The sequence below is a fragment of the Callithrix jacchus genome, chromosome 5, assembly GCF_049354715.1.
Source record: "Callithrix jacchus isolate 240 chromosome 5, calJac240_pri, whole genome shotgun sequence".
Classification (NCBI taxonomy): Eukaryota; Metazoa; Chordata; class Mammalia; order Primates; family Cebidae; genus Callithrix; species Callithrix jacchus.
The window spans coordinates 97,407,815-97,432,692 of record NC_133506.1 but is presented as its reverse complement, the minus strand read 5'-3'; the positions used below and the strand labels follow the sequence as shown (position 1 = coordinate 97,432,692).

The 24,878-nt window shown below is 39.3% G+C and overlaps 1 protein-coding gene across 20 annotated transcripts in view; it reads left to right on the top strand.

Annotated features, from left to right (window-relative positions):
* The window catches only part of ACACA (acetyl-CoA carboxylase alpha), a 307,755-nt gene that overhangs the window by 217,844 nt on the left and 65,033 nt on the right, over nt 1-24,878 (top strand). For all 20 annotated transcript variants that reach the window (XR_013535729.1, XR_013535730.1, XM_078373749.1 and 17 more), the window contains 4 exons: nt 12,379-12,648; nt 18,601-18,698; nt 22,521-22,641; nt 23,928-24,038. Coding sequence is in view for 18 of the 20 variants with exons in the window: in XM_078373749.1 (XP_078229875.1) it covers nt 12,379-12,648; nt 18,601-18,698; nt 22,521-22,641; nt 23,928-24,038 (600 nt within the window). In the remaining 2 variants the exon portion in view is untranslated. The remainder of the gene's footprint in view (nt 1-12,378; nt 12,649-18,600; nt 18,699-22,520; nt 22,642-23,927; nt 24,039-24,878) is intronic.

Below are 24,878 nucleotides of genomic sequence, written 5' to 3'. Positions count from 1 at the left end.
AAAAGCTCAGGCTAAGATCAAGCCAAGGGCTGTAACGGACTAGACAGAGAACAACTTAACTTTACCTGGTAGGACAAAGAAAATACCAGCCTTCTTGAGACTGTGCTCTTATTTGTTCTGACATAAGTTATTAGTATTCTTTTATTTCTGTTTATCAGTTCTGTGAACTAGACCAATAATCTCTAAATTGGGCATTGCTGAAAGATGCGTTAGAGAGTCAGTTACCATAGTAGCTTTAATGATAGAAGAAATTAGGACCCTGTTTTTCTTTACCATTTCAGAACATGGGCAGCTTTTTAACATTCTGTCTTACCATGCCTGTCATAATGAAAAACAGACGAGAAGACGATGTTGTGATGTTGTATTTGGGAGCAGTTGTAATAATTAGGTGCAAGATGTATACCCAAAAAAGGGTTGGTACTAAAGACCAGAATTCTTGATATAAAAGTTTTTCTGGGAGAAAAGTATATTGAAAATTGAGTCCAATTTGATAGTTACCTCTACGCACACTACCACTCTTAAGAATTGTGGTAACTCTAACGCTTCATTTTTTCAGGTGGGCACTAGGTGTCAGGGTTTTTCCTTCTCAGCAGCTTAGCATTCTCACAAGCCTCTTGAATTGCCTTGTTTGTTGAGGCAGATTCACTGGTGTCCTTTTTTCAGTTGGTATAGTAGCCTTTACATAGTGTTCCTACAGTAAGCAATTGCAATTTTAACTCTTTGGTTGAAGATCTGTTGAACCTTGCATCAGGGATCTACATCTTTTTTTAAGGAGAAGGTTGACTGAAGGTTTACACAGTAGTGTAAATTAAAGTTTAAAGACTAGCTGCCACCCAGGCACAGTGGCTCACGCCTGTAACACTTTGGGAGGCCAAGGTGGGTGGATCACTTGAGGCCAAGAGTTTGATACTAGCCTGGCCAACATGGAGAAACCCTATCTCTACAAAAACTAACCAGTTGCCTGTAATCTCAGCTACTCAGGAGCCTGAGGCACAAGAATCTCTTGAACCTGGGAGGTGGAGGATTCAATGAGCCAAGATTGCACCACTGCACTCCAGCCTGGGTGACAGAGACTCTGGCTGAAAAGAAAAAAAAAAGACTAGCTACCATCATGACTGGTATTTTGGTTTTAGTCCTGCTTTATGTTCTCAGGGGTGAAATGGTGGGGACAGTGAGAATTAGGAGTTCAGTTTTGGAACTGCTCAGCCCTACCAATACCTATATTTAATTACTGTTTAACTGTTGGCAGTGAACTGATATCCTGTATCTCCCAAATCATAGCATCTCATTAATTTTATTTTAAACCTGCAAAAAAACACAGAGTGATATGACAAATACCCCTGCATCTACTAATCAGCTTAAATAAATCTTACCATTTTGACCATGCTCCTCACTTACATGTTACTGTAATCCTTTGAATCTAATTTGAGTATCAAAAAAACAATTTAGGAGTTGGTAAGGAAAGAAAGTTGGTGAGCTTATATAGGTCTTAAAGATTAGAAGAAATTAATTAGTAGATCCATTTTGACAGTTCTTAGGCTGGACCTCTTAACCCAAAGGACCTCTTATTTTAGAAAAACCTCCATAACCCTCTGTCTTAATTCACTTGGTTGACATTTTCCATACTCTCAAAGGAATCGCTTAGGTTATCCTGGACTCAAATTCTAGTGAAAACCTTTATGTTCTAAAACTCTGCCTATAGAGAGTGTGTATGTGCTTATGGGTTTTGGGGATGAGAAAAGGGTAGACCATTTCTCATGAACACAGGACCCAAATATTTTTCTAGTTTAACATTAGATTTTTTTCATTGTTTTACTCAACCTCAAAATAGCTTCATGAATGTGATGCTAATTTGGATGTACTTTACTGTTCTTTTGTTTCATTCTTTCAAAATCAATTTGCTTTTTTGTGCTGCATATGAGAATTAAGTCAGTGTCAGTCTTTTAGTTATGTGTTAGAAAAGAGGCATATTTGAATTGTACTATGCTGAAGATGAGTTCTGAAATAGGCCTAAGCGAAGCAGGTCTGAAAAACAGGACTTGGTCTATGCAGTGATTGTTCAACTTATAAAAAGGGTCTTTGCCATCAGTCTGTCCCTAAAGATAGGAGAATGTTTGTAAGTGCTTTGGGATCCTTAGCAGAAAAGGGTCGCATACATATGATTATGTATAATTATGATTGTCCGTAAATGAATATATGTAAGTATTCATAATTTGTGCTTGCCTTATTTTTCATCAAGCCTTTGAAAAATCAATTTTGAATCCTTGAGATTAAGTATAAAGAAAGATATATTATAGGATGTATGGTAAGATAGTTTTAATTATATGTTTTTGTTCTTTTATTCTCACTCTAAGTAAGTATATTTGGTTGCAAGTCTTTGTCTAAAATGATCATCCAAACCAAATTTGGATCCCTTGTTAGAAAAATATGGAGGCTAATTTTGAAAAATAAGTCTTTCTACTATGGAATTACTTCTAAGGAATTTCTGACACTGTTCTTTTGGGATGTATATACTCTTCTCAGAATTCCTTCTGAATGACTATTATTGGTGTTGGAGATTTCTCATCAGGTTGAGTAGTTTTTACTTATTTTTTTTTATAGCAAAATGAGGCTTAATAACCTTAACTGACTTTGAAAATCATAATGCATCCACTGGCTCACTAAAGTAGCACTTGTGGAGGGCTCCTTAGTTCCTTTCAAAAGTAAGTCTATAACTAGCCTTTAAACAAAAGAATGTACTTGCCAGCATATTGTACCTGTCTTGAGTGGTAAGATTTTACTGAAAAAGGATGTGATATAGTACCCTATGTCAAGAAACTTTACAGCTCCAACCAGAGGCAGTAATGAACAACAGGACAGCAACAGATGACACCAGAGGATGAGGTGTAGCGTGGGGCACCAGAGTTCAGCACTCATTCATATGATTAATGGACAAGGCTTCTGGGACTATAGTAGGCCAACTTGGTTAATTTCCATATCAACCAATTAATCCTGGGCCCCATTTCTGAAATACCACTGGCTTCTATGTTTTCCACTGTATTATATTTTAAGCCATATGGCTTAAAAAAATATAATTTAAGACCTATACAGTATTTTCTGATATTTCATCAAGTATGTTTTATTGTGAGACTAACAGTTAAAATTACTATGATAATTATTTTCTGATAGTATATAATTAAAAGTACAGATTTAATATTCCATACAAGATACAAAAGGGGGGAAGAGGTAACATTCTGTTATGTATCTGAAAGGGAACTCAAGTTCACATTCCTTCTCTCTCAGTCTTAGTTTTCTCCTTTTTATGATGCAGATGATGCCCAAGTCTGGGTTAGCACTAACATTCTGGGATTCTTTGTATTGCTGCACAAGGGCCTTGCAGGAAAGTCATCTTCCTGGCAGTAGCAGAATTAGAACAATACCTTTCACAGACTCTTCCAAAAAAACTTTAGGCTTTTAGCATGAATATAATAAATATAACATCAACATTTCAGCCACAGCCTAACCCATGTTTAAATCTGCATAGAAAGGTATTGTTACAGCTCAAGTCAAAGTGTGGAGATGTAAGAACGGCAACTGTGACAAAGGTATTCCCTTTCTGCTTCCCACAGCATAGCTAGAATTGATGGATAAGTCTTTCACTCTTAAAAAACAAAATCCTGGCATGCTTTGCCCCTTAGCTTTTCCTGAAGATTTCTTTGTTGAGCTTAATATTGTTGTTTTATTTTGTAGTAACAACAGCAGCTTTGGGAAGTGCCTGTGTGCACTTGCACATTCTGTTCACACTGATAGTACAATTAATGTTGATGTCAATTTTGGTGTTAATTTTGGGTCATCATTAGTGTTGACACTTTGTGTCAGACTAATGGCATTTATGGGCACCATCAGAATAAATGTTAATATTATCATGTTTTCACTATCTGTTATAGTAACATTAAACCAAGGTCCTCCCAGGAGAAAAAATACATATATGGATAGATAGATAATGCCTTTCTGTATCGCTGGTGTTACTCAGCGAGAAAATGACATATCAGGGCAGAATCCTAATCACTGTTTGGAGCATCAGAAATAATGATCACCTCTGATCGGAGGTTGTGAATAATTCATTCGGTTTGATTTTCACATCCTGTCCAGTGATACTTTTCAAACCAAATGTGTTTCTACAGGAAAATAATGGTCCCACTTCTTATGGAAATACTGTGGCACAAATCATTTTACCCACATAAAAACAGTTAAATAAGACTGTTCTCTTCTGCTTGCTTTCTCCTCCCCATTCCCTCCTCCCTCACTTGTACATGTTCATTCCAGAATCAGAATGTAGCCAAAGAAATATTTTCTGCCTTAGAACTTGTATAAGGGAAACAAATATTTATTTCTGCTTATCCTTAGCTTCTTCACTGTAGCTCTTTTGATCCTCTTCCCTTTTTCACTTTTAAGATAATTAGCTTAGGTCGATAACCCTAAACCTAATAAACCTGCTCATTGGAATGTTCTGTTATGAAAAATAATCTGAAATTAAATATTTTAAAACTTATTCACGGCTATGGTAATGAAAAAATAATTTGAAGCAAGTACCTAGGACCACTTGGTTAGTGCACGAGAGAGGCAGTGATTGGAGAAGAAGATGCTGGCACTGCCCGTTTGAGTCTGAAACTCATTAGACCATAAACCCGCTCACTTACAAGCAGGCTACAGGCTACCTTTGTGTTAATTTCTTAGCTCTTCCATCTTCCTTCAGCTCTTAGTCCTGGCATGTCATTTTCACCAGGTTTCACCTGGATAAAAATGTTGGAGAGAAAGAGAAGACCCCCCCCAAAAGGGGGGGGAATTCAATGATAGGGTTTCCTTTAGTTATTATTCTTCAGTTATACACGGCAGCTTGGGCTTAGGTGAAATCAATGAATGTCACATTGCCAATCACATTATCACACTGTGTATACTTTTATAGTGAATGTAGAATTTCCAGTATGAAATCTCCATTGTGTATATAGTATAGATAGACCCATCTATAGAAAGCAATTTGACTGAAAAACTTACAGTGTACTAATTAAATGAGGGGGAAATATGACTGTCTTCTGAAGCAGTGACCTAATCCTTTGAGATGAAGCTATTCTTAGCTAGAATATTTTGAACCATTTCTCCTGAATGTTGTAATCCTTTTTTTTTTTTTTTTTTTTAATCTAACAAGGGCAGGGGGAAACATTTTTCAACCTAGTTTTCATTATCAAACAGAAAGTATTTTACATTCAGAAACCATTTCCAGTATCAAATTCAGTTTTGTCAAGTGATTAGTTGAGTTTGGTAGGGAATAATTTAAAAACACAAAGCTGGAAGTAGCTGTGGTGCTTCTACAGTGGAGGAGAGCAGTTGCTATTCTCAAGTTGCAAGCTTCCTCTCAGTGACTGTGCATCCCAACTGGATTATTGTGTTATATGTCTTTGCAGCTGTTACAGACCTGCATCTGTTGACACCATGTGTTCCTACCCAGGACTGCTAGAAGAAATAGGCGAGTGGGTGAATTGATACCTTCCCTGTCTATCAGTGCAAACGTCTTTTTATGTACATATGTTTGTAAAGTTCTTTAGCCCCCTTCAAGATGAAAGGTTCTGTATAAATAGAAGCTTTCGATTTTAGTACGTTTGTAATACATGTGGTACAGTCCTAAATATGTATTTAGCTGATAGGCACTGTTCTTGTCTATTATACAAATATTGACTTTAAAAGTATAAATATGTATTTAACCATCAGACCAGAAAAACATTGAAGCAGTTACTTCTCAGGTAGAGATATTAATATTGTATAAACCTATATATATATATGTTTACACTCTACCACATCATTGCAGAGCATTTCTTTTTAGAAAACAAAATAAGCCAACAAACTAACATAATTCTTGATATTTCTTTCTCTTTAAAGTGAGTCTTGATTTTTAATTTTTATATGTTTATCTCTTTCAAATTTTATATAAATAAGATCTGTTGTAATATGATTAAAATCTAGAATTAGTTCCTCTAAAATATGGGAAATTGATTAGGCTGGTGAGTTTTTTCCCCCCCTTAAAGAATTTTTTTTGTTTTTGTTATAGAAATGCTCAAACATACACTAAAGTGGGCATAAATAATATAAACTCCCATGTACCTATCACCCAGTGAAAAAGAATTTGGTAGTTTTCTTTTCTCAGTTAATTTTTTTTTAAAAAAAGTTAAAGTTATCAATGTAATATAAGTGCAAAAAAGAAAATTTGGAGAATGGAAAAAATGTAATACAATCCCATCATCTCAATAATTATCACCTTATTTTGCTGTTTCTTATTTTTTTGGTGTTTTTCCCCCAACATTCTTTTCCATTGATGAAGTTGTCATACATACTATGCATTTACTATGTAACAGCAGTGTCCTAGGACTTAACATGTCTTTAATCCTCACAACAAACTTAGGCAGTAGATTTTTACTACCCCTGTTTTACCAGTAAAGGAACTGAGGTACAGGGAGGTTGATAAATTACCTAAGGATATATGGCTAGAAAGCTGAATCTCAGTTCTGTCAAATTCTCTTAGATTCAGATTCAGAATCTCAGAATGTGTCTCCTGAGTCTGAGCCCTTTTCTAAGTTAGTATTACATCATGGCTTTTTTTTTTTTTTTTTTTTTTGAGACAGAGTCTTGCTCTGTCACCAGGCTGTAGTGCGGTAGCGCAATCTCTGCTCACTGCAACCTCCATCTCCCAGGTTCAAGTGATTTTTCCATCTCAGCCTCCAGAGTAGCTGTGACTACAGGCTTGTGCCACCATGCCTGGCTAATTTTTGTATTTTTAGTAGAGACGGGATTTCACCATGTTGGCCAGGATGATCTCAATCTCTTGCTCTCGTGATCTGCCGGCCTCGGCCTCCCAGTGCTGGGATTACAGGTGTGAGCCACCACACCTGTCTCTACTAAAAATACAAAAAAAAAAAAAAATTAGCTGGGCATGGTGGCACATGCCTGTAATTCCAACTACTCGGGAGGCTGAGGCAGGAGAATTGCTTGAACCCAGGAGGCAGAGGTTGCGGTGAGCCGAGATGGTGCCATTGCACTCCAACCTGGGTAATAAGAGCGAAACTCCATCTCAAAAAAAAAAGAAAATACCATTTCTTGGCTAGGCTTCGTGGCTCACACCTGTAATCCTAGCACTTTGGGAGACTGAGGCAGGTGGATCACCTGAGGTCAGTGGTTCAAGACCAGCCTGGCCAACATGGTGAAATCCTGTCTCTACTAAAAATCAAAAATTAGCTGGGCATGGTAGTATGTGCCTGTTATCCCAGCTACTTGGTAGGCTGAGGCAGGATAATCACTTGAACCCGAGAGGTGGAGGTTCCAGCATGCCAAGATTGTACCAGTGCATTTCCAGCCTGGGCAGAGAGTACCACTGCACTCCAGCCTAGGTGACAGCCTGAGACACTGTCTCAATTAAAAAACCCTAAAAACTTAAACAAAAAACAAGAAAATATCATTTGTGTATGTAAATCATCTTTTTAAAAATAAATACTTTGGGGGGCTGACGAGGGCGGATCACAAGGTCAGGAGTTTGAGACCAGACTGGCCAACATGGTGAAACCCCATCTCTACTTTAAAAACAAAAAAACAAAAATTAGCTGGGCATGGTGGCATGCACCTGTAATCCCAGCTACTTGGAAGGCTGAGGCAGGAGAATTGCTTGAACCTAGGAGGCAGAGGTTGCAGTGAGCTGGGATTGCACCACTGCACTCCAACCTGGACGACAGAGTGAGACTCTGTCTCAAAAAAAAATGAACAATTCACATTAGCTATAAGGACAAGTTACTTAATTCCTTTGTGCCTCAGTTTCCTCATGACAATAATAACGGCTGCCTTTGAGTTAATAATAGATATCGTTTGAGGGCTTTTGTATGCCAGGCTCTGTACTAGTTTAATATGGGCATGGTGGTGGCACACGCCTGTGGTCCCAGGCTAATGCCTGTAATCCCAGCACTTTGGTGGACCAAGGTAGGCGCATCACAAGATCAAGAGTTCAAGACCAGCCTGGCCAATATGGTGAAACCCCATCTCTACTAAAAATACAAAAAAATTAGCCAGGCATGGTGACAGGCACCTGTAGTCCCAGCTACAGGAGGCTGAGGCAGGAGAATCACTTGAACCTGGGAGGCAGAGGTTGCAGTGAGCTGAAATTGCACCACTGCACTCCAGCCTGGGCAACAGAGCGAGACTCTGTCTCTAAGGAAAAAAATTAAACTGAAAGAAAAAAAGTAAAAAGACTGTGGAACTAGCAAGAATTTATTATTCCCATATTATGTGCAATGTTCCTGGGAAGCACTAGAGAAGATGATATAATGGTTCAAGATCGTAAGCCAAAAGCAATCCTAGGCAGCATATGATCAGTTATCAGAAGAATTCTCAGGCTGGGCAAGGTGGCTCACACCTGTAATCCCAGTAGTTTGGGAGGCTGAGGCAGGAGGATGGCTTGAGGCCAGGAGTTCGAGACCAGCCTGGACAACATAGTGAAATCCTGTCTCTATAGAAAAATGCAAAAATTGGCCAAGTGTGGTAGTACATGCCTGTAGTCTCAGTTATTCAGGAGGCTGAGATGGGAGGATTGCCTTGAGCCCAGGGAGGCAGAGGTTCAGTGAGCCAAGATCATGCCACTACACTCCAGCTTGGGTGACAGAGAGAGACCCTGTCTCAAAACATATATATATGTCTATCTTAGAGGTCTTAGTAGGAAATCGAAAAAGAGAGGAATTATTTTAGGCTGGGAGAGGCTTTACTGAGGAAATGGAATTTGAATGAAACTTTTGGAATGGGTAAGATTCAGACAGAGTGAGAGGAGAGAGAAAGACAAAGTTTTTGTGTATTTTCTTCTTTCTTGCTCTTGTCACCCAGGCTGGAGTGCAATGGCACAATCTCAGCTCACTGCAACCTCCACCTCCTAGGTTCAAGTGATTCTCCTGCCTCAGCCTCCCGAGTAGTTGGGATTACAGGTGCCCGGCTAATTTTTGTATTTTTGGTAGAGACGAGGTTTGGCCATGTTGGCCAGGCTGGTCTAGAACTCCTGACCTCGTGACCTGCCTGCCTCAGCCTCCCAAATTGCTGGGAATTCAGGAGTGAGTCACCTTGGCTGGCCCCCATGGGTATTATTTTCTTAATTTCACATGTGGGGAGATTGAAGCTCAGTAAACTTAAATAATTTTCTCAAGTTCACACAGTTAATGTGAGTGATGGCGCCTGGATTTGGATCTAAGTTTGTTGGACTCCAAAGCCCATGTTTACCTTTATATGCCCTATCCTTTGATTAGCAGTGAAATCTAAATTTTAATGTAAATTGAATAATAGTTGCTTTCTTAGATGTTTGTCCATCATGCTGCTTCAAAACTGAATGTCTTCCAATCAGGAATCTTGCTGTACTGAACCTGGAATAGCACTCTCCATGCTGTAATAGTACTTTTTAAGATGGGAACGGGTGGTCTATGAGTAACACACTTTGGAGAGACTTTGATAAAGACTAGTGTGTTCTTGGTGCTGCTGTGTTGACACCTAATTAGAAGTCAATATTGCAAGCATAATGACTTAGCCAATTGCTGAACTCACTGCCCAAGTGACACAGTTAGAGTCCCCAGGTAGTAATGAAAGATGAGTATTATTTGCCTGCCCAGTGCCACATGGTCACAGTGTTTACATTAGCACACAAATGCTGAAGTAGATTCTTCAGGGCTTATATCTAACTGCTTCTGGCCTAGGTTGCTAAGGTTAATATATCATAAAATTTGGTGTAAAACCCAATCTTTCTAACTACAAATGCATTTAGAGGAAAATTGACAGGTAATAGCTTTTCCTTCCTGAAAAACAAAAGAGATTTGGGGTTAGAGGGGCATGTGAAAGGCTAATAAAATATTTCTCCTCATACAGGCATTATATTAACTAGCTTCTTAAAAACCACAACCAAATTATCCTGATATTTGAGTGTTCTCTGTGCTATTTTTTGAATGATCTATTTTTTTCTCCCTTTCTCTGTTTTTAATGAGTAGAGTAATACTTTATCTCAAAGTGATTGGATTTTTTTTCTGTGTATTATATCCATTTTGATTTGTATTTGGCCAATGGTATGATATATTAAATAGCTTATATTTATTTGTGGGTGTTTCATATATATATTTCCTAATGCTGAGAATCACAAATAGCTGTGTAGAATGCTTCAACCAGCCTGATTACAGTGGATGTGCAATTGGATTGAGGAATGTGTACTCAGAGCTTATGAGCACTGGCCCAGTTGAGTCTGGGTGATGCATGTGGCTTTCAAGGGATGCTGCTATTTACATCTGTTAATGGCCCTTCTTGATGTCCAGCTCCCCAATGAGGTGATATGCACCAGCCTGGGGATGAGGGACCAAGGCTGCAGATGTGGCTGGGCTCTATTAAGCAGGACCAGGAATGTTTATCTGGTAGGCTTTGTGTTTGGTGGCGAGGAGGGGGGCGAGAGACAGAAAGAAAGGGGGGAAAAGAATGGAAAACATTGCATATCCAGGTATAGGGGAAACAGACAGGCAGACATGAAAAACTACAGCTGTAACTAGAGTACGAGTGAACAGAAAAGAAATGGAACTAGCAAATACACAAGTAGAAGGATTGACTAGTTCTCATATAGAAGGGGATTAAAACAGGAGAGGGCTATGAGGGTTTGGGAAGAGACATGTCACCTCTGCCTTTTAAGTCAATATCATTTGTTTGTGTAGCTGGCCAGATGCTGCTGAACAGAGCAGAGATTTACATATATCATAGTGCAGCAAGAGATGAGTTCTTTGCATCCTTTGGTTTTCTGGTGCTGGGAGAAAGCAAGAGCTCCTCACAAGGATGCAGTGTTGAACATTAGTAAATTCTTGCAGAAATGGAATGAACATACCTGAGACAAACCAGTAAAGAGTGTTTCTATGATTCTATCAAATGCTGGAGGAGAGTACAAGGAGCCTGGATCATGAAAAGCGTACAGTCCATGAGAAGTGATCCTCTTTCTGTTTCCTTGTGTGTTGAAGGTTTCTTGGAACAAGTGTCATAAAAGATGGAAATAGTATCTGTGTTAGTCCATTTGTGTTGCTATAAAGGAATGCCTGATGCTGGGTGATTTATAAAGAAAAGTTTATTTTGGCTCATGGTTCTGCACGCTGTGTAAGCATGGCAACTGTATCTGTTGGGCTTCTGTTAGGGATCTCAGGTAGCTTATGATCTTGGAGGAAGATGAAGGGGGACCCAGCACATTACATGGTGAGAAAGGAAGCAAGAGAAAACTGGAGGGCAAGGTGCCACACTGTTTTTTTTTTTCTTTCTTTTTTTGAGTTTATTTGAGTCACACCTGGGTGAGAGCAGTGCAGGACCTGGTGGGGCAGTGGGAACTTGATCTCGGCGTCATGGAACTGCTTGGCCGCCAGCTGGCAGCACTTGCTGGCCGCAGTCTCCACCTTTATAATCTGGTTGGAGTGGGCCCATGTGTGATGCTGAGGGCCCATGTCTCACTAGCACTAGATGCCAGTGCCCATGGTGATGAAGCCCTGGTACCCAGTACATGTTGTGGATGCTGCTACAGGAGTTGTAGTGCAGCCAGATGCCAGATTTCTTTACCTGCAGCGAGGATTTCTCAAACACCTACCCATAATAGACAATTTTCCCTGAAGACTTCTTATCTTCTTTAGCTGAGATACCAAGTACCAGAGGTGGGGCTTGGCGTGACATGATTAGGTGCAAAGATTTGCATACTATGTCATTTGCGGGTGGGCAGGCAGCAATCTACTACCTTGTACTCTTGTAATGTGCCCAAGACTTTCATAGCACTCTCTTCATGATTGCTTTCACCCACAAAAGGCCACACTCTTTCAAACAACCCCATCTAGCATGAGCTCAGAGCAGAGGAGGGCACCAAGCCATTCATGAGGGATCCATCCCATGACCCAAACACCTCGCACCAGGCCCCACCTCTAATATTACGGATCACATCCATCACAACATGAGATTTGGAGAAGACAAGCATCCAAACCATATCAGTGTCTTAGTATATATAGGGCAATAAAAGGAGAATTCTAGATTTAATCAACAGTGCCATGTCATTCTTCCACATGTTTCCTGAGTGCATTTAGATTTTGGTTTGAGCAGGCCCAAAGAAGGAACTGTGATAGTTTTGAAATACACAGTAGACTAGCTGTTCTCAACATAACTTAGCAGTATACTAGAATGTTTATTGTAGTTTCCTACATAGAGTTTGGCTCTTTAGCAATGTATATCTTTACATAATGGCTGTGCCTAGGTATATTCTGATACCTTCAAGGAACCTGAAAAAAATTCTGCATGTAAGAAACTTTTAATCATTTGTTTATTATGCCTTTCCAGATTGGTATGGTAGCTTGGAAAATGACGCTTAAAAGTCCTGAATATCCAGAAGGCCGAGATATCATTGTTATTGGCAATGACATCACATACCGAATTGGATCCTTTGGGCCTCAAGAGGATTTGTTATTTCTCAGAGCTTCTGAACTTGCCAGGGCAGAAGGTATTCCACGCATCTACGTAGCAGCCAACAGTGGAGCAAGAATTGGACTGGCAGAAGAAATTCGTCATATGTTTCATGTGGCCTGGGTAGACCCTGAGGACCCTTACAAGGTACACACTAAGAACAGATAATACTTCGAGGTGCTATATGGTTATGCTACATGTGTGGAGAGGTGGGGGAGACGTAGAGGTTTAAGTTTAAAAATCATTACTTATGGTAACAATTAAATATAAACAATTATTTATGAAAATCCTTAAGACACCATGTTAGAGACAAATTATTTTTTTTAATATGTTCACCTGGTTTTTCTTTCAGCTATAAACAGATTGCTGTTTCTTTACTTGAGCACTAGATGAAATAGTAGGTATGCATTTAGTGTGAGACTCGCTAAACCAAAAATATATATTTTTAAACTATTTCACTGTGGCTTCCAGGACTAATGGTCAATCATCCACAAAATCCCTTACATTCCTCAGCTTCTGCTCCAACCTACTTGCTTAGCTGGAAACTTGTCTCTCCTCTAAAGACGTTTCTTCCCCCGTTAGCCATCTCAAGTTCTGACGGATTTCTGTTTTTCTTTTGTACCACTGAGCCCAGAAGGAGAATGCTGTCCTCCTTGATCCTCATTACTGCTTCCAGACCCCTCTCCCTTCTCTCTGAAAAGAAATCCCATCTTTAAATCTCATGTCACCAGACTGTGCCATCACTGCTCCTTGTCTAAGTGTTTTCTGATGCTTTGGTCAGTCTCTCTCATTCTTTGCATCTTTTAGTTCCTGGCACATTCTCACTCTGTCCAGTACTACTAGTCATGTGATAATTCTTGGTAATTGCTATGTCCACATAGGTGATCCTTCCCATAATTTGGGCTCTTGGATCCTTGACTTCCTTTCTTCTGGTGGTCCTATCCTGTTCCCTCACCTCAGCCTCTCATTCCCCATAATCTCAATTTCAAGTATCTCTCCCTCTTTGCCACTCCCACCATCCTCTCTTTGCAACTCCCTCTCTCTAGTCCAACAATCCTTTGAAATCATCATGACCTGTTGACTTGAACTTACCTGTTGATCCTCCCACCTTTCTTCTGTTCTTCACTCCCTCCTTACACCTCATTTCATTCCTATCTAGCTTAAATTCCAAGGTCAATCTTTTATTAATCATTATAATCACCATCTTTTCTACACCTTCAACTTTCTCTCTCAACTTGCTTATCTCCTCACTCTGTTTACTCTGTGCCTTGTTTAAATACAACTCTCTCCATTCTGCTCCTATGTCTGCACCTGCCCAGCTGACCTTTGATGGAGAGAAAAAAATAGGACTGTTGACTGATCTTACTTTAAATTCAGGTTTACCAATCTCCTGATTGGATGATGGCTTCACATCTCTTCCCTGAAACCTTCAACACCCACTTCCCCTCTCCTCACTCTTAGCTGATATCATCAGACCTTGCTTCCCAATTCACTGAGAAAAGAGGAACAATGAGAAGAGAACTTCCTCAAGCTCCCGTGTACCTGCATCTGTTATGCCCTTTCTCTTCGCCTTCTCTCCTATACTTTGGATGAACAGTTTCTACTTCTGTCTAAAGCCAGTCCATCCTCATGTACACTTGATCTCCTTTCTTGCTAACTTAAGTGTATAATCAACACTTCTCCTGTTCTTTTGTGCATTAGTACTTTTTCCCCTCTGCTATATCAGGCCTTTTAGCATACAAACACCCCTCCAGTCACTATCTCTCCCTCATTCCCTTTACAGGCAAAAATTTTTAAAAGAGTTGTTTGTTCTTGCTGTCTCCAGATGTTCTTATCCCACTCTCTCTTGAACCCACTTCAGCTGAGCTTGTACCCTTATCGTTCCACTGTAGCTGCTTTTGTCAAGGTCACCTGTGATTCTACATTACTGAATTCTATGGTGAATTCTTAGTTCTCACCTTAGTTATTTGACAATTCAGTAGCATCTGACACAGTTGGTTATTCCTTCATCCTTGAAATACTTTCTCCTGTTGGCTTCCACAACCCTAAAGTCTCCTTTTTATCTTCCTGTGTTCCGGCTCCTCTTTCTCAGTTTCCTTTGCTGCCTTTCATGTCTTTATATGTGAGAGTATTTCAGGAGATTATGGAAATAGTCTATATTTTGATTGTGGTAGTGGTTACATAAGTATTTGTCATAACTCATCAAATTAAAACACTTAAAACAGATAAATTTTATTGCATGTAAATTATACTTCAATAAAGATCATGGAAAAACTTTTTTAAAATATGGAAATTGATCTGATACAGGGTTTTTGTGGGGCTGACGAAAGTATTCTGGAATTAGTGGTAATGTTCGCACAACATCTGAATATGCTAAAATCTACTGAGTTATACATTTCAAAATGGTGAATTTTGGCTGGATGCAGTGGCTCATGTCTGTAACCCAGCACTTTGGGAGGCCAAGGCAGGCAGATCACTTTAGGTCAGGAGTTTGAGATCAGCCTGGCCAGCAAAGTGAAACACCATCTCTACTAAAATATAAAAAATTAGCCAGTCATAGTAGCACACACCTGTATTCCCAGCTATCTGAGAGGTGGAGAGGCATGAGAATCTCTTGAACATGGGAGGTGGAGATTGCAGTGAGCCAGGATTGCGCCATTGCACTCAGGCTAGACAACAAAGTGAGACTCAAAAAAACTTAAAAAACCAAAATGTTGAATGTTATATTAATTTTATCTCAATTTTTTTTTAAGAGACAGGATCTAGCTCTATCACTCAGGCTGGAGTACAGTGGCACATTCATAGCCTACTACATCTTCCAACTCCTGGGCACAAGTGATCCTCCCACCTCCACCTCCCAAGTAGCTGGGACTAAAGGCACACGCCACTACACCCAGCTAATTTTTTTAATTTTTCGTAAAGTCAAGGTTTTGCTGTGTTGCCCAGACTGGCCTCAAACTCCTAGCCTCAAGTAATCCTCCCACCTCAGCCTCCCCAAGTGCTAAGATTATAGGCATTAGCCACTGCGTCTGGCCGATTTTTTTAATTATAAAAAAATATGTGAATGGAGACATGTCAGGAGCACAGAGGTTGCAGCAGGACTAAGAAGTTCTGGACTCCCTGTTCTCAACCCCACCAGGACCCAGTGCCCTCTCACCTGGTGGTATGGCAAGGCAGCCAATATAGAAAGTAGAGTAGAAGGAAAAAAGTGATTCAAGGGCTTGGTCCCTGGACCACACCTCTTTTCCTGTTTACCTTCCCTTGGTGATCTCATCCTGGTTTTATTGTTTTTTTTTTTTGTTTTTGGTGACAGGGTCTCACTCTGTTGCCCAGGTTTGAGTGCAGTGGTGCGATTACAGCTCACTGCAACCTCCGCCTCTTGGGTTCAAACAATTCTCCAGCCTCAGCCTCCTGAGTAACTGGGACTGTTCACCAGCATGCCCGGCTAATTTTTGTGGGTTTTTTGTAGAGACGGGGTTTCACCCTGTTGCCCAGGCTGGTCTCGAATTCCTAAGCTCAAAGTGATCTGCTCGTCTTGGCATTGCAAAGTGCAGGAATAAGGTGGGAGCCACTGCACCCAGCCTTATCCAGTCTTTTAAAGCTTTAAGTTTCATATACAAGCTGATAAACTTCCAACTTTATATCTTACCCCTGAACATGAGATTCATATATCCAGACTCAACATCTCTACTTAATCTGCCTAAATTGTAGCTTCTAATCTTCCTGTAATGTGTTCTTCCCACAGTCTTCTTTGTCTCAACAGATGGTACCTCTGTTGTTTCATTTGTTCAAATAGAAGACCTTGGTGTTAGGCTGGGCGCGGTGGCTCAAGCCTGTAATCCCAGCACTTTGGGAGGCCGAGGTGGGTGGATCACGAGGTCAAGAGATCGAGACCATCCTGGTCAACATGGTGAAACCCCATCTCTACTAAAAATACAAAAATTAGCTGGGCATGGTGGTGCGCGCCGGTAGTCCCAGCTACTTGGGAGGCTGAGGCAGGAGAATTGCTTGAACCCAGAAGGTGGAGGCTGCGGTGAGCCGAGATCATGCCATTGCACTCCAGTCTGGGTAACAAGAGCAAAACTCTGACTCAAAAAAAAAAAAAAAAAAAAAAAAGATGACCTTGGAGTTATCTTGACTTCTCTCTTTCTTGCATACCCCACATTCCCTTCCACACCCCATTCATCCATCTAAACAGCAAATCTTGTTTACAACCCTACCTAAAAATATCCAGAATCTGAGTACGTCTAACCAATACCACTGCTACTTACTAGCAATAGCAGTAGTCTAACTCTTCTTACCTGCAAATTGCAATACCCTCCTAAAAGGTCTTCCTGCCTCTGACCTTGCTCCCAGCTCCACCCAACGTCTGTTCTTAACAGAATGTGGAAATGAGGCCATGCTCATCCCTGTAATTCTAGCATTTTGGGAGGCTGAGGCGGGCAGATCAACTTGAGGTCAGGGGTTTGAGACCAACCTGGCCAACATGATGAAACCCCATCTTTACTAAAAATATAAAAATTAGCAGGGTATTGTGACAGGTGCCTGTAATCCCAGCTACTTGGGAGGCTGAGGCAGAATTACTTCAGCCCAGGAGGCGGAGGTTGCAGTGAGCCGGGATTGTACCACTGCACTACAGCCTGGGTGACAGAAGGAGACTCTGCTTTAAAAAAAAAAAAAATGTAGAATGATCCAGTTAAAATATAAATCAGATCACAAAATTTTTCTCTGTTTAAAACCCTTTAATAGCTTCCCAACTCATTCAGGTAAAAGCCAAAGATCATATAGTTGCCTACAAGGACTTACATAGATCGGCTTTCCAGTACCACTCTGCCCTCATTTCTTGCACTGCCTCTCCCAACCATTCCACACATTGGCCCTACCTGACTCTTTACTTCCTTAAACTTGCTAAGCATACCATGCCTCAATGCATTTGTACTTGCTGTTCCTTCTTCCTAGGGTGCTTTTTCATCAGATATCTTCATGTCTCATAGCCTCAGCTCCTTCAGGTCTTTACTCAAATGACACTTTTCAGTGAGGCTTTCCTTGGTTATTTTTTCTAAAAGTTTGACTCTGCCTACCTTCTTTTATTTTTTTTCCTTAACATTATTCCCATTAACATTATTCATTTTACTTATTTTGTGTATTTCCTGACTTTCCCAGTAGGAGGTACATTTTATAAGGGTAGGAATTCTTGTCTGTTTTGTTAATACCTGTTTTTCCAGTGCCTGGAATAGTACCTTGTACATAATACTCACTCAGTAAATGGGTACTGACTGACATGCTAATGACACTCAGTGCTATCAGGCATTCTTGACACAAATCATGCAAGACCAATTGCAGATTCATGTCTCTTCCATGTTGTGCTCACTGTGGGACATAAATTTATTGGGTTAAATGGTGGGCATAATTTCTCATAGTATTTAAAATGTGTCCCTGTGTTTACTTATTTTTTTAACTGAGTAACTAATTCACTTAAGTTAAACACATATACCATGTATATGTATATCTACTTTGTATGTGGATGTGTGTATGTATAGATACATATAAATCAATTATGAAATGTTAGTATAATTTTTTAAATGTAAATGGGCATTAGGAATTGTTTGTTAAAAAAACAAAAGATCTGAGTTCAGTGTTCACTATCAACAGCACTGCTTAGACTTCTGATTTTAATATTGGATCTCCTAGATTTGTGATTCTCTCTTATCCCTTGCTCTTGTATATATTTTGATGATGCTGTGGATTTGAGAGAGCAAAAAATAGTAATTCACACAATTCTATAATTTCATGTTGATATCTTTAATATAGATGTCACTAAAGATCAGAAAATGACCCTTTAACCCTGTTGAAAATGAAATATACTTGGAATTACAGTTATAAGGTATCTTGTTTCAAGGACAGTTAGTGACTGCAAAAATAGGCGCTTATATCTTTCAAAGGAGGACTGTCTGTGCTAGTATTCTATTAGACAGTAAACCTAAGAAATGATGTGGCAATTTAAAGCTAGCTGTGGAACAAGCTTCATTGTGTATGTTTTGCTGTATCTTCTGGTTATATGACAATGGCAAATAATGAGTTAAAAACTATGCTTCACAGGGATACAAGTATTTATATCTGACCCCTCAAGATTATAAGAGAGTCAGTGCTCTCAACTCTGTCCATTGTGAACATGTAGAGGATGAAGGAGAATCCAGGTAGGTATATAATATGTATTGGAATAATTTGGTCAGGACTAAAGAAAGGAGAATATGGTATTTATTTCCTTATTGCACAGCTGTTCATAACCTTGCAGAGCATTAAAGATGACATAATCTAGACGTCTTAGGTATATATCCAGCTCTACCACTTATTAACTGAAGAATCTTGTTATTGATTGAAGTTGTTAAATTTATACTTAATTCATTTTAGAAAAACTGAAACATGTAAACAATTATGAAGAAAAATAAAAATTAGCCACAATCTCACCCTCAGGCCATGATTATGAATTTATGTTATACTCTTGCTGTCTTTTCTAGAGACATATCTTCTTTCTGTGTGATTGAGATTATAACAAGAATTTCTTTTATAATTTATCCTTTTCACTCAAAATTATTTTTGGGGAAATTTCAGGTATTCTTAAAATATTATTTAAGCATATGATGCTTAATGGCTACATAGTATTTTATTATAATAAATATATTTGAACATTCAGACTGTTTCTAATTTTTCACATCTCTGGGCTGAACCCCCTTAAGGGACATTTATGTAAGTTTTATATAAACTTTTAGGAATTAAAAGCTCTGATCATCCCTTGTTGGTTAATTTCTAGAAGTGAAATTGCAGGTCAGAAAGTCAATTTTTCAGGGTTTAAAACAATGATTTTAAATTGCCTTTCCAAGATTGGCATTCCTGGCAGCAGTGTAGAATAGGATTTGTTTCCCTCTTTAATTTTTCTTCACCCTTGCCAACATTGATTATTGTCAATTAATAAAATGGAATAAGAACAGCGGTTGTTATTTTAACTTGTATTTTTGACTCCCAGTGAAGTTGAACGTTTTTATTTAATCTATCTGCTAGTATTTTTAAGAATATTAATTGCTTGGATGGGCATGTTGGCTTATGCCTGTAATCCCAGCACTTTGGGAGGCTGAGGCAGGCAGATCACTTGAGGTCAAGAATTCAAGACCAGGCTGGCCAACATGGTGAAACCCCTTCTCTACTAAAAATACACAGATTAACTAGGCCTGGTAACTAGTCCCATATACTTGGGAGGCAGGGGTAGGAAAATTGCTTAAACCCAGGAGACAGAGGTTGCAGTGAGCCAAGATTGCACCACTGCATTCCAGCCTGGGCGACAGAACAAGACTCCATCTCAAAAAAAAAAAAGAATGTTAATTGCTCTAATATGATTTATTAAAAATTTACTCTTTTGCGTTTTTTATTCTGTCTGTCTACTCTGGGGGTAATGCCACACTATTTCAGCTATTCTAGTGGGGCAAATTTTCTCACATTCTTTATTTTTCCTCAAGTCTCATTGGCTACTTTTATTTTAATGTAGAGAGTTTTTTTTGTTTTGTTTTTAGAGACAGGGTTTCCCTCTGTTGCCCAAGCTGGGAAGCAGTGGTGTGATCATAGGTCACTACATCCTCAAACTCCTAAGGTTAAGAGATTGTCCCATGTCAGCCTTCCAAGTAGCTGGGATATAGACAAGTGCCATCATGCCCAGCTAATTTTTTTTATTATTATTGTAGCTAATTTTTAAATTATTATTTTAGAGATAGAGTCTTGCTATGTTGCCCAGGCTGGTCTCAAACTCCTGACCTCAAATAATCTTCCCACCTCAACCTCTCAAGTAGCTGGGATTACAGGTGTAAGCCACTGTGCTTGGGTAGAGGTTAATGTTTTTCTAATGCCAAAATTGTTTCCATAATGATTTTGATTCAGATTGCATTGAGTTTACACATTAGTTTAAGATCGGACGTCTTCCTAATACTAACTCTTCCCAGAAAGAAACATGGCATGTTTTTCCATTTATGTGAGTGTTGTTTTTATTTTGTTTTGAAGTTTGATAGTTTTCTTCATATGGGTTTTGCCAGAGGTTCCCGAACTTTCTTGGTTCATGGCATCCTTAGTAATTTTTTTATAGCACCCTAGGCTATAAGATATACTTAATATTTCTGTTTATTAGGTAAACATCTTAATAAGTTTTTGTGTCCTAAGAACTTAATAATCATTTGAAAAAATATATACATAAATTGAAAAAATTTATTCTTAAATAATTACTTACTAATGAGATATTTGTGTCTGCAAAACATCTCAAACCTTGGAATCAGCTTGGATATAGCCACCCTAACTTCTTGTTCTTCGTTCAGTTTTCACAGAAACTTCAAAATAGCTTTGCAAAGACAAGACATTTTCAAAAGGAATGTAGCACTATTCTAATATTAAACTGTGAACTACTGTGAACTACCTAAAGCTACTAGTTCACAGATATCACATATCATAGTGCTTCTCTCAAAAATTTAAAATGTCTTGTAGTGCTTCTGGGAGTTCATCATGGTGCCTTGGGTCACCATATGGTTACAGTGAGATTCTGCCAATTTCGTTATGCTCATTTCTAAATATTTTGCATTTTTTTCTTGCTACTTTGAATGGAATTTTCCCCTATGATATTTTTTAACTCTTCATTTCTGGAATCTATGAATATTGAGTTTGTTACAGGCAAGTCTGGCTGGGTTCTTGACTGACTATATGGACCTTATAAGAACAACAGACACACACACACACACACACACACACACACATATACAATTAATGTAGTTAATTAACCGCCTTAAGGGACAGTAGCTTCATTTCTGACATAACTTTAGGATAGTCTAGATACAGGACAAAAGGAAGAATTAGGAAATTATTGGATATTTGGAAAGGCTGAAAATAGAAAGACAGCAGAATCTGGGAAGCAGAGATGTAAAGTCACAGACCAACAGCAAGGGCAAAGAAAAAGAATTGATGGAGGGCTGGAAATGAAGAAGGGAGCCGGAAAATATGGAGGCAGGAGGAAGTAGTTTAAGAGCCACTAAGGGATACTTATTTATTATTTCAATTTATAAAACTGTGCCCACTGCCAAGCCTTCTGGGTACACGTGGAACAATAAATAATATATGCCCATCTCTACTTCCAACTTTGTATTTTTCCTTACTTTTATTAGTTGCATTCCCCATTTCCCATTTCCCATTATCAGCTATCACTCCTAAACCCCTGCCAGGAAGACAGATGAATGACCCCCACTAGCTCCCACTAGATCCACAGGATGCTTTCTGGACAACTTGGTCAGCATTTCACTTCTACGCACATTCCACCTGCCCCTCCAGAGGACTATATCCAGGGATCCTTGTGTATGTAGCTGATATTTATGAAGGAGCAGGAATGCGAGTTCAGTATTCTGACCTTCGCTTCATCTGACCTTAGAAGATTTTTGACTTGAGAAACTGAGCTGAGCATTCTCACTACCTCTCGATTTAGATATTTTCTTCCTATGTAAAATTGTCCAAAATTGTTGATATAATATTTATTGCTCATTATAGAGATATACATTGATCCTGCTTTTCAGAAACTTGTTCTAGAAAGTAAGACAGGGCATCTAAAATCTGAGGGCCATCTATAACATCAACCCTTCTCCTTGTTTGCTTTAGTTTAACTTTCTTGTCAACCCTTAAAGGTAGATATTATTATTTGTAGAAGTTATTACTCTCCCAAGAGTCACACTCCTGCATGTATCAGAGCAAGGATTTAAATCTATCTGCTTAATTCCAGATTTTGCTCTTTCTATTAAACCATATTACTTCCAGGTAAAATAGACACCAAGCTAAGAAGGAAAGACATATGAGTGAAGAGTATAAAAGAAAGCACATAAAGCCCTGGTATTAAATATAAGCTTTCAATACTCTCTTAGCAGCCTTTTCACAGTGATTATTCTTTTAATGTCTTGTTGTTACTGTGTTTAACCTTCATAATTTGACATGACCATATCCAATAGGTACAAGATAACAGATATTATTGGGAAAGAAGAGGGAATTGGAGCCGAGAATCTTCGAGGTTCTGGAATGATTGCTGGAGAATCCTCATTGGCCTATGATGAGATCATTACCATCAGCCTGGTAAATCTTTCCAGAATGTGAAATTTTTGAAGAGCTGGCTGTGTGGCTAGGTTTATTTTTTTCTCCTATCACTGCTATTCAGTCCCAAATTGTACATCAGCAATTTTATTTTAATCATGCATGATAATAGGAAGATAGGATAATATAAATAACTGAATTTCCCAAATAAACCTAGCACTTTGTTTTAGCTTTTAGTTTAACTTCTTTTTATTTCCTTCCCTCCCTCCCTCCCTCCCTCCCTCCCTCCCTCCTTCCATCCTTCCTTCCTTCCGTTTCACTCTGTCGCCAGGCTATAGTGCAGTGGCACGATCTCAGCTCACTGCAGCCTCTGCCTACTGGGTTCAAGTGATTCTCCTGCCTCAGCCTCCCCAGTAGCTGGGACTTACAGGCGTGTACCACCATACCGGGCTAATTTTTGTCTTTTCAGTAGAGATGGGTTTTCTCCATGTCAGCAAAGATGGAGAATCTCTTGACCTCATGATCCTCCTGCCTCAGCCTCCCAAAGTGGAGAATCTTTTTTAAGAGACAGGGTTTTACTCTGTCACTCAGGGTATAGTGGGTACAATCATAGCTCACTGCAGCTTTGACCTCCTGGGCTTAAGTGGTCCTCCTGCCTCAGCTGCCAGGTAGCTAGGACTATAGGCATATGCCACCAGCTAATTTTTAAATTTTTTTGTAGAGATGAGGGTCCCACTATGTTGCCAAAGTCAGTCAGTTGTTTTTTTTTTTGAGACGGAGTCTCACTCTGTTGCCCAGGCTGGAGTGCAGTGGCATGATCTCAGCTCACTGCAAGCTCTGCCTCCTGAGTTCAAATGGTTTTCCTGTCTTGGCCTCCCAAATAGCTGGGATTACAGGCGCATGCCACAATGCCCAGATAATTTTTGTATTTTTAGTAGAGGCAGGGTTTCACCATGTTAACCAGGCTGATCTCAAGTAATCCACCCACCTCAGCCTTCCAAAGTGCTAGGATTGCAGGCATGAGCTGCCTTGCCCAGCCCCAAGCTAGTCTTGAACTTCTGGGCTCAAGTGATCTGCCCACCTCAGACTCCCAAAGTGCTAGGATTATAGGCCTGAACCACTGCACCCAGCCTGAATTTTGAATCACTGAATTTCTTTTCTTTGACTAGGAAATGTGTGTGTGTATGTGTGTATGTTATCAATCAAACAGACTTTACAAAAAGCAATGTTTATTTCTGTTAATGTGGATTTTACTTATATATGCCTTAGTTCTTAAAGCTTCAGAGAGGACATAAATATATGACATGTAGAATTTATTCTCTTTTAAGGTGACGTGCCGGGCCATTGGGATTGGGGCTTACCTTGTCCGGCTGGGACAGAGAACCATTCAGGTTGAGAATTCTCACTTAATTCTAACAGGAGCTGGAGCCCTCAACAAAGTAAGTTTCTAGGGTTTTGAAGAAGTATGCATAGCTGATTGAAGATTATTGTGTGAATTCTTAATTCAAGATCCTGGTTGGAAGGAAGCAATTCAATCCATGCCTTCCTCAGTCTGTCTCTTCCCATCATTCTCCATCTTTTCTGCCCATTGACTTGCTTACCTTTTTATTCATTCATTCATTTCATTTATCAACTATATTGAGTACTTACTATTTTCTAGGCACTATTCCCAGCCCTGTGTATATGTTAGTGAACAAACCATATAAAACCTGTACTCCACAGAGCTTATAGTATCTTTGTAGAAAGAATTAATTGAATGCTTCTGTTCTATCCCACCTCTCCACTCCTTTTCTTAATCTACTAGTAAAAGATGTGAGGAGAACTATACTCACATATTGAGCTGTCTGTGATTCCAGTTGTGCAAGTTCCCATTTCAGGCCTACATCATGAATTAGGTACTGGCCTAGGTGTTGAGGATATCAAGTTTTAATGGTTTTGTGAAATATGTGAATACATCTCTCAAATAGGGCATCAATGGTGGTATCTTGTGCATAGAAGAAATATTTGGCAAATATTGAGTGGGAAGATGGGTGGATGGATGCATGGATGAATTACTGGGAAAGAGTATGCGTAAAGATTTATCTTCCCTTCCAAAGAAAGGTTCGTGCCTTTTTAATCCAACTTCACAAGGTCTTCCAAAGGGGAGAAAATAATGGCAGGTCACTGCTCGTAAGAGTGAAAACTATCTAAGAATACCTAAATATATAAAAGACAATGCAGTTGACATCTTTGCAAGCATAAGAAAATTATTTTCTCTTCCGGGCCAGAAAAATGTAATG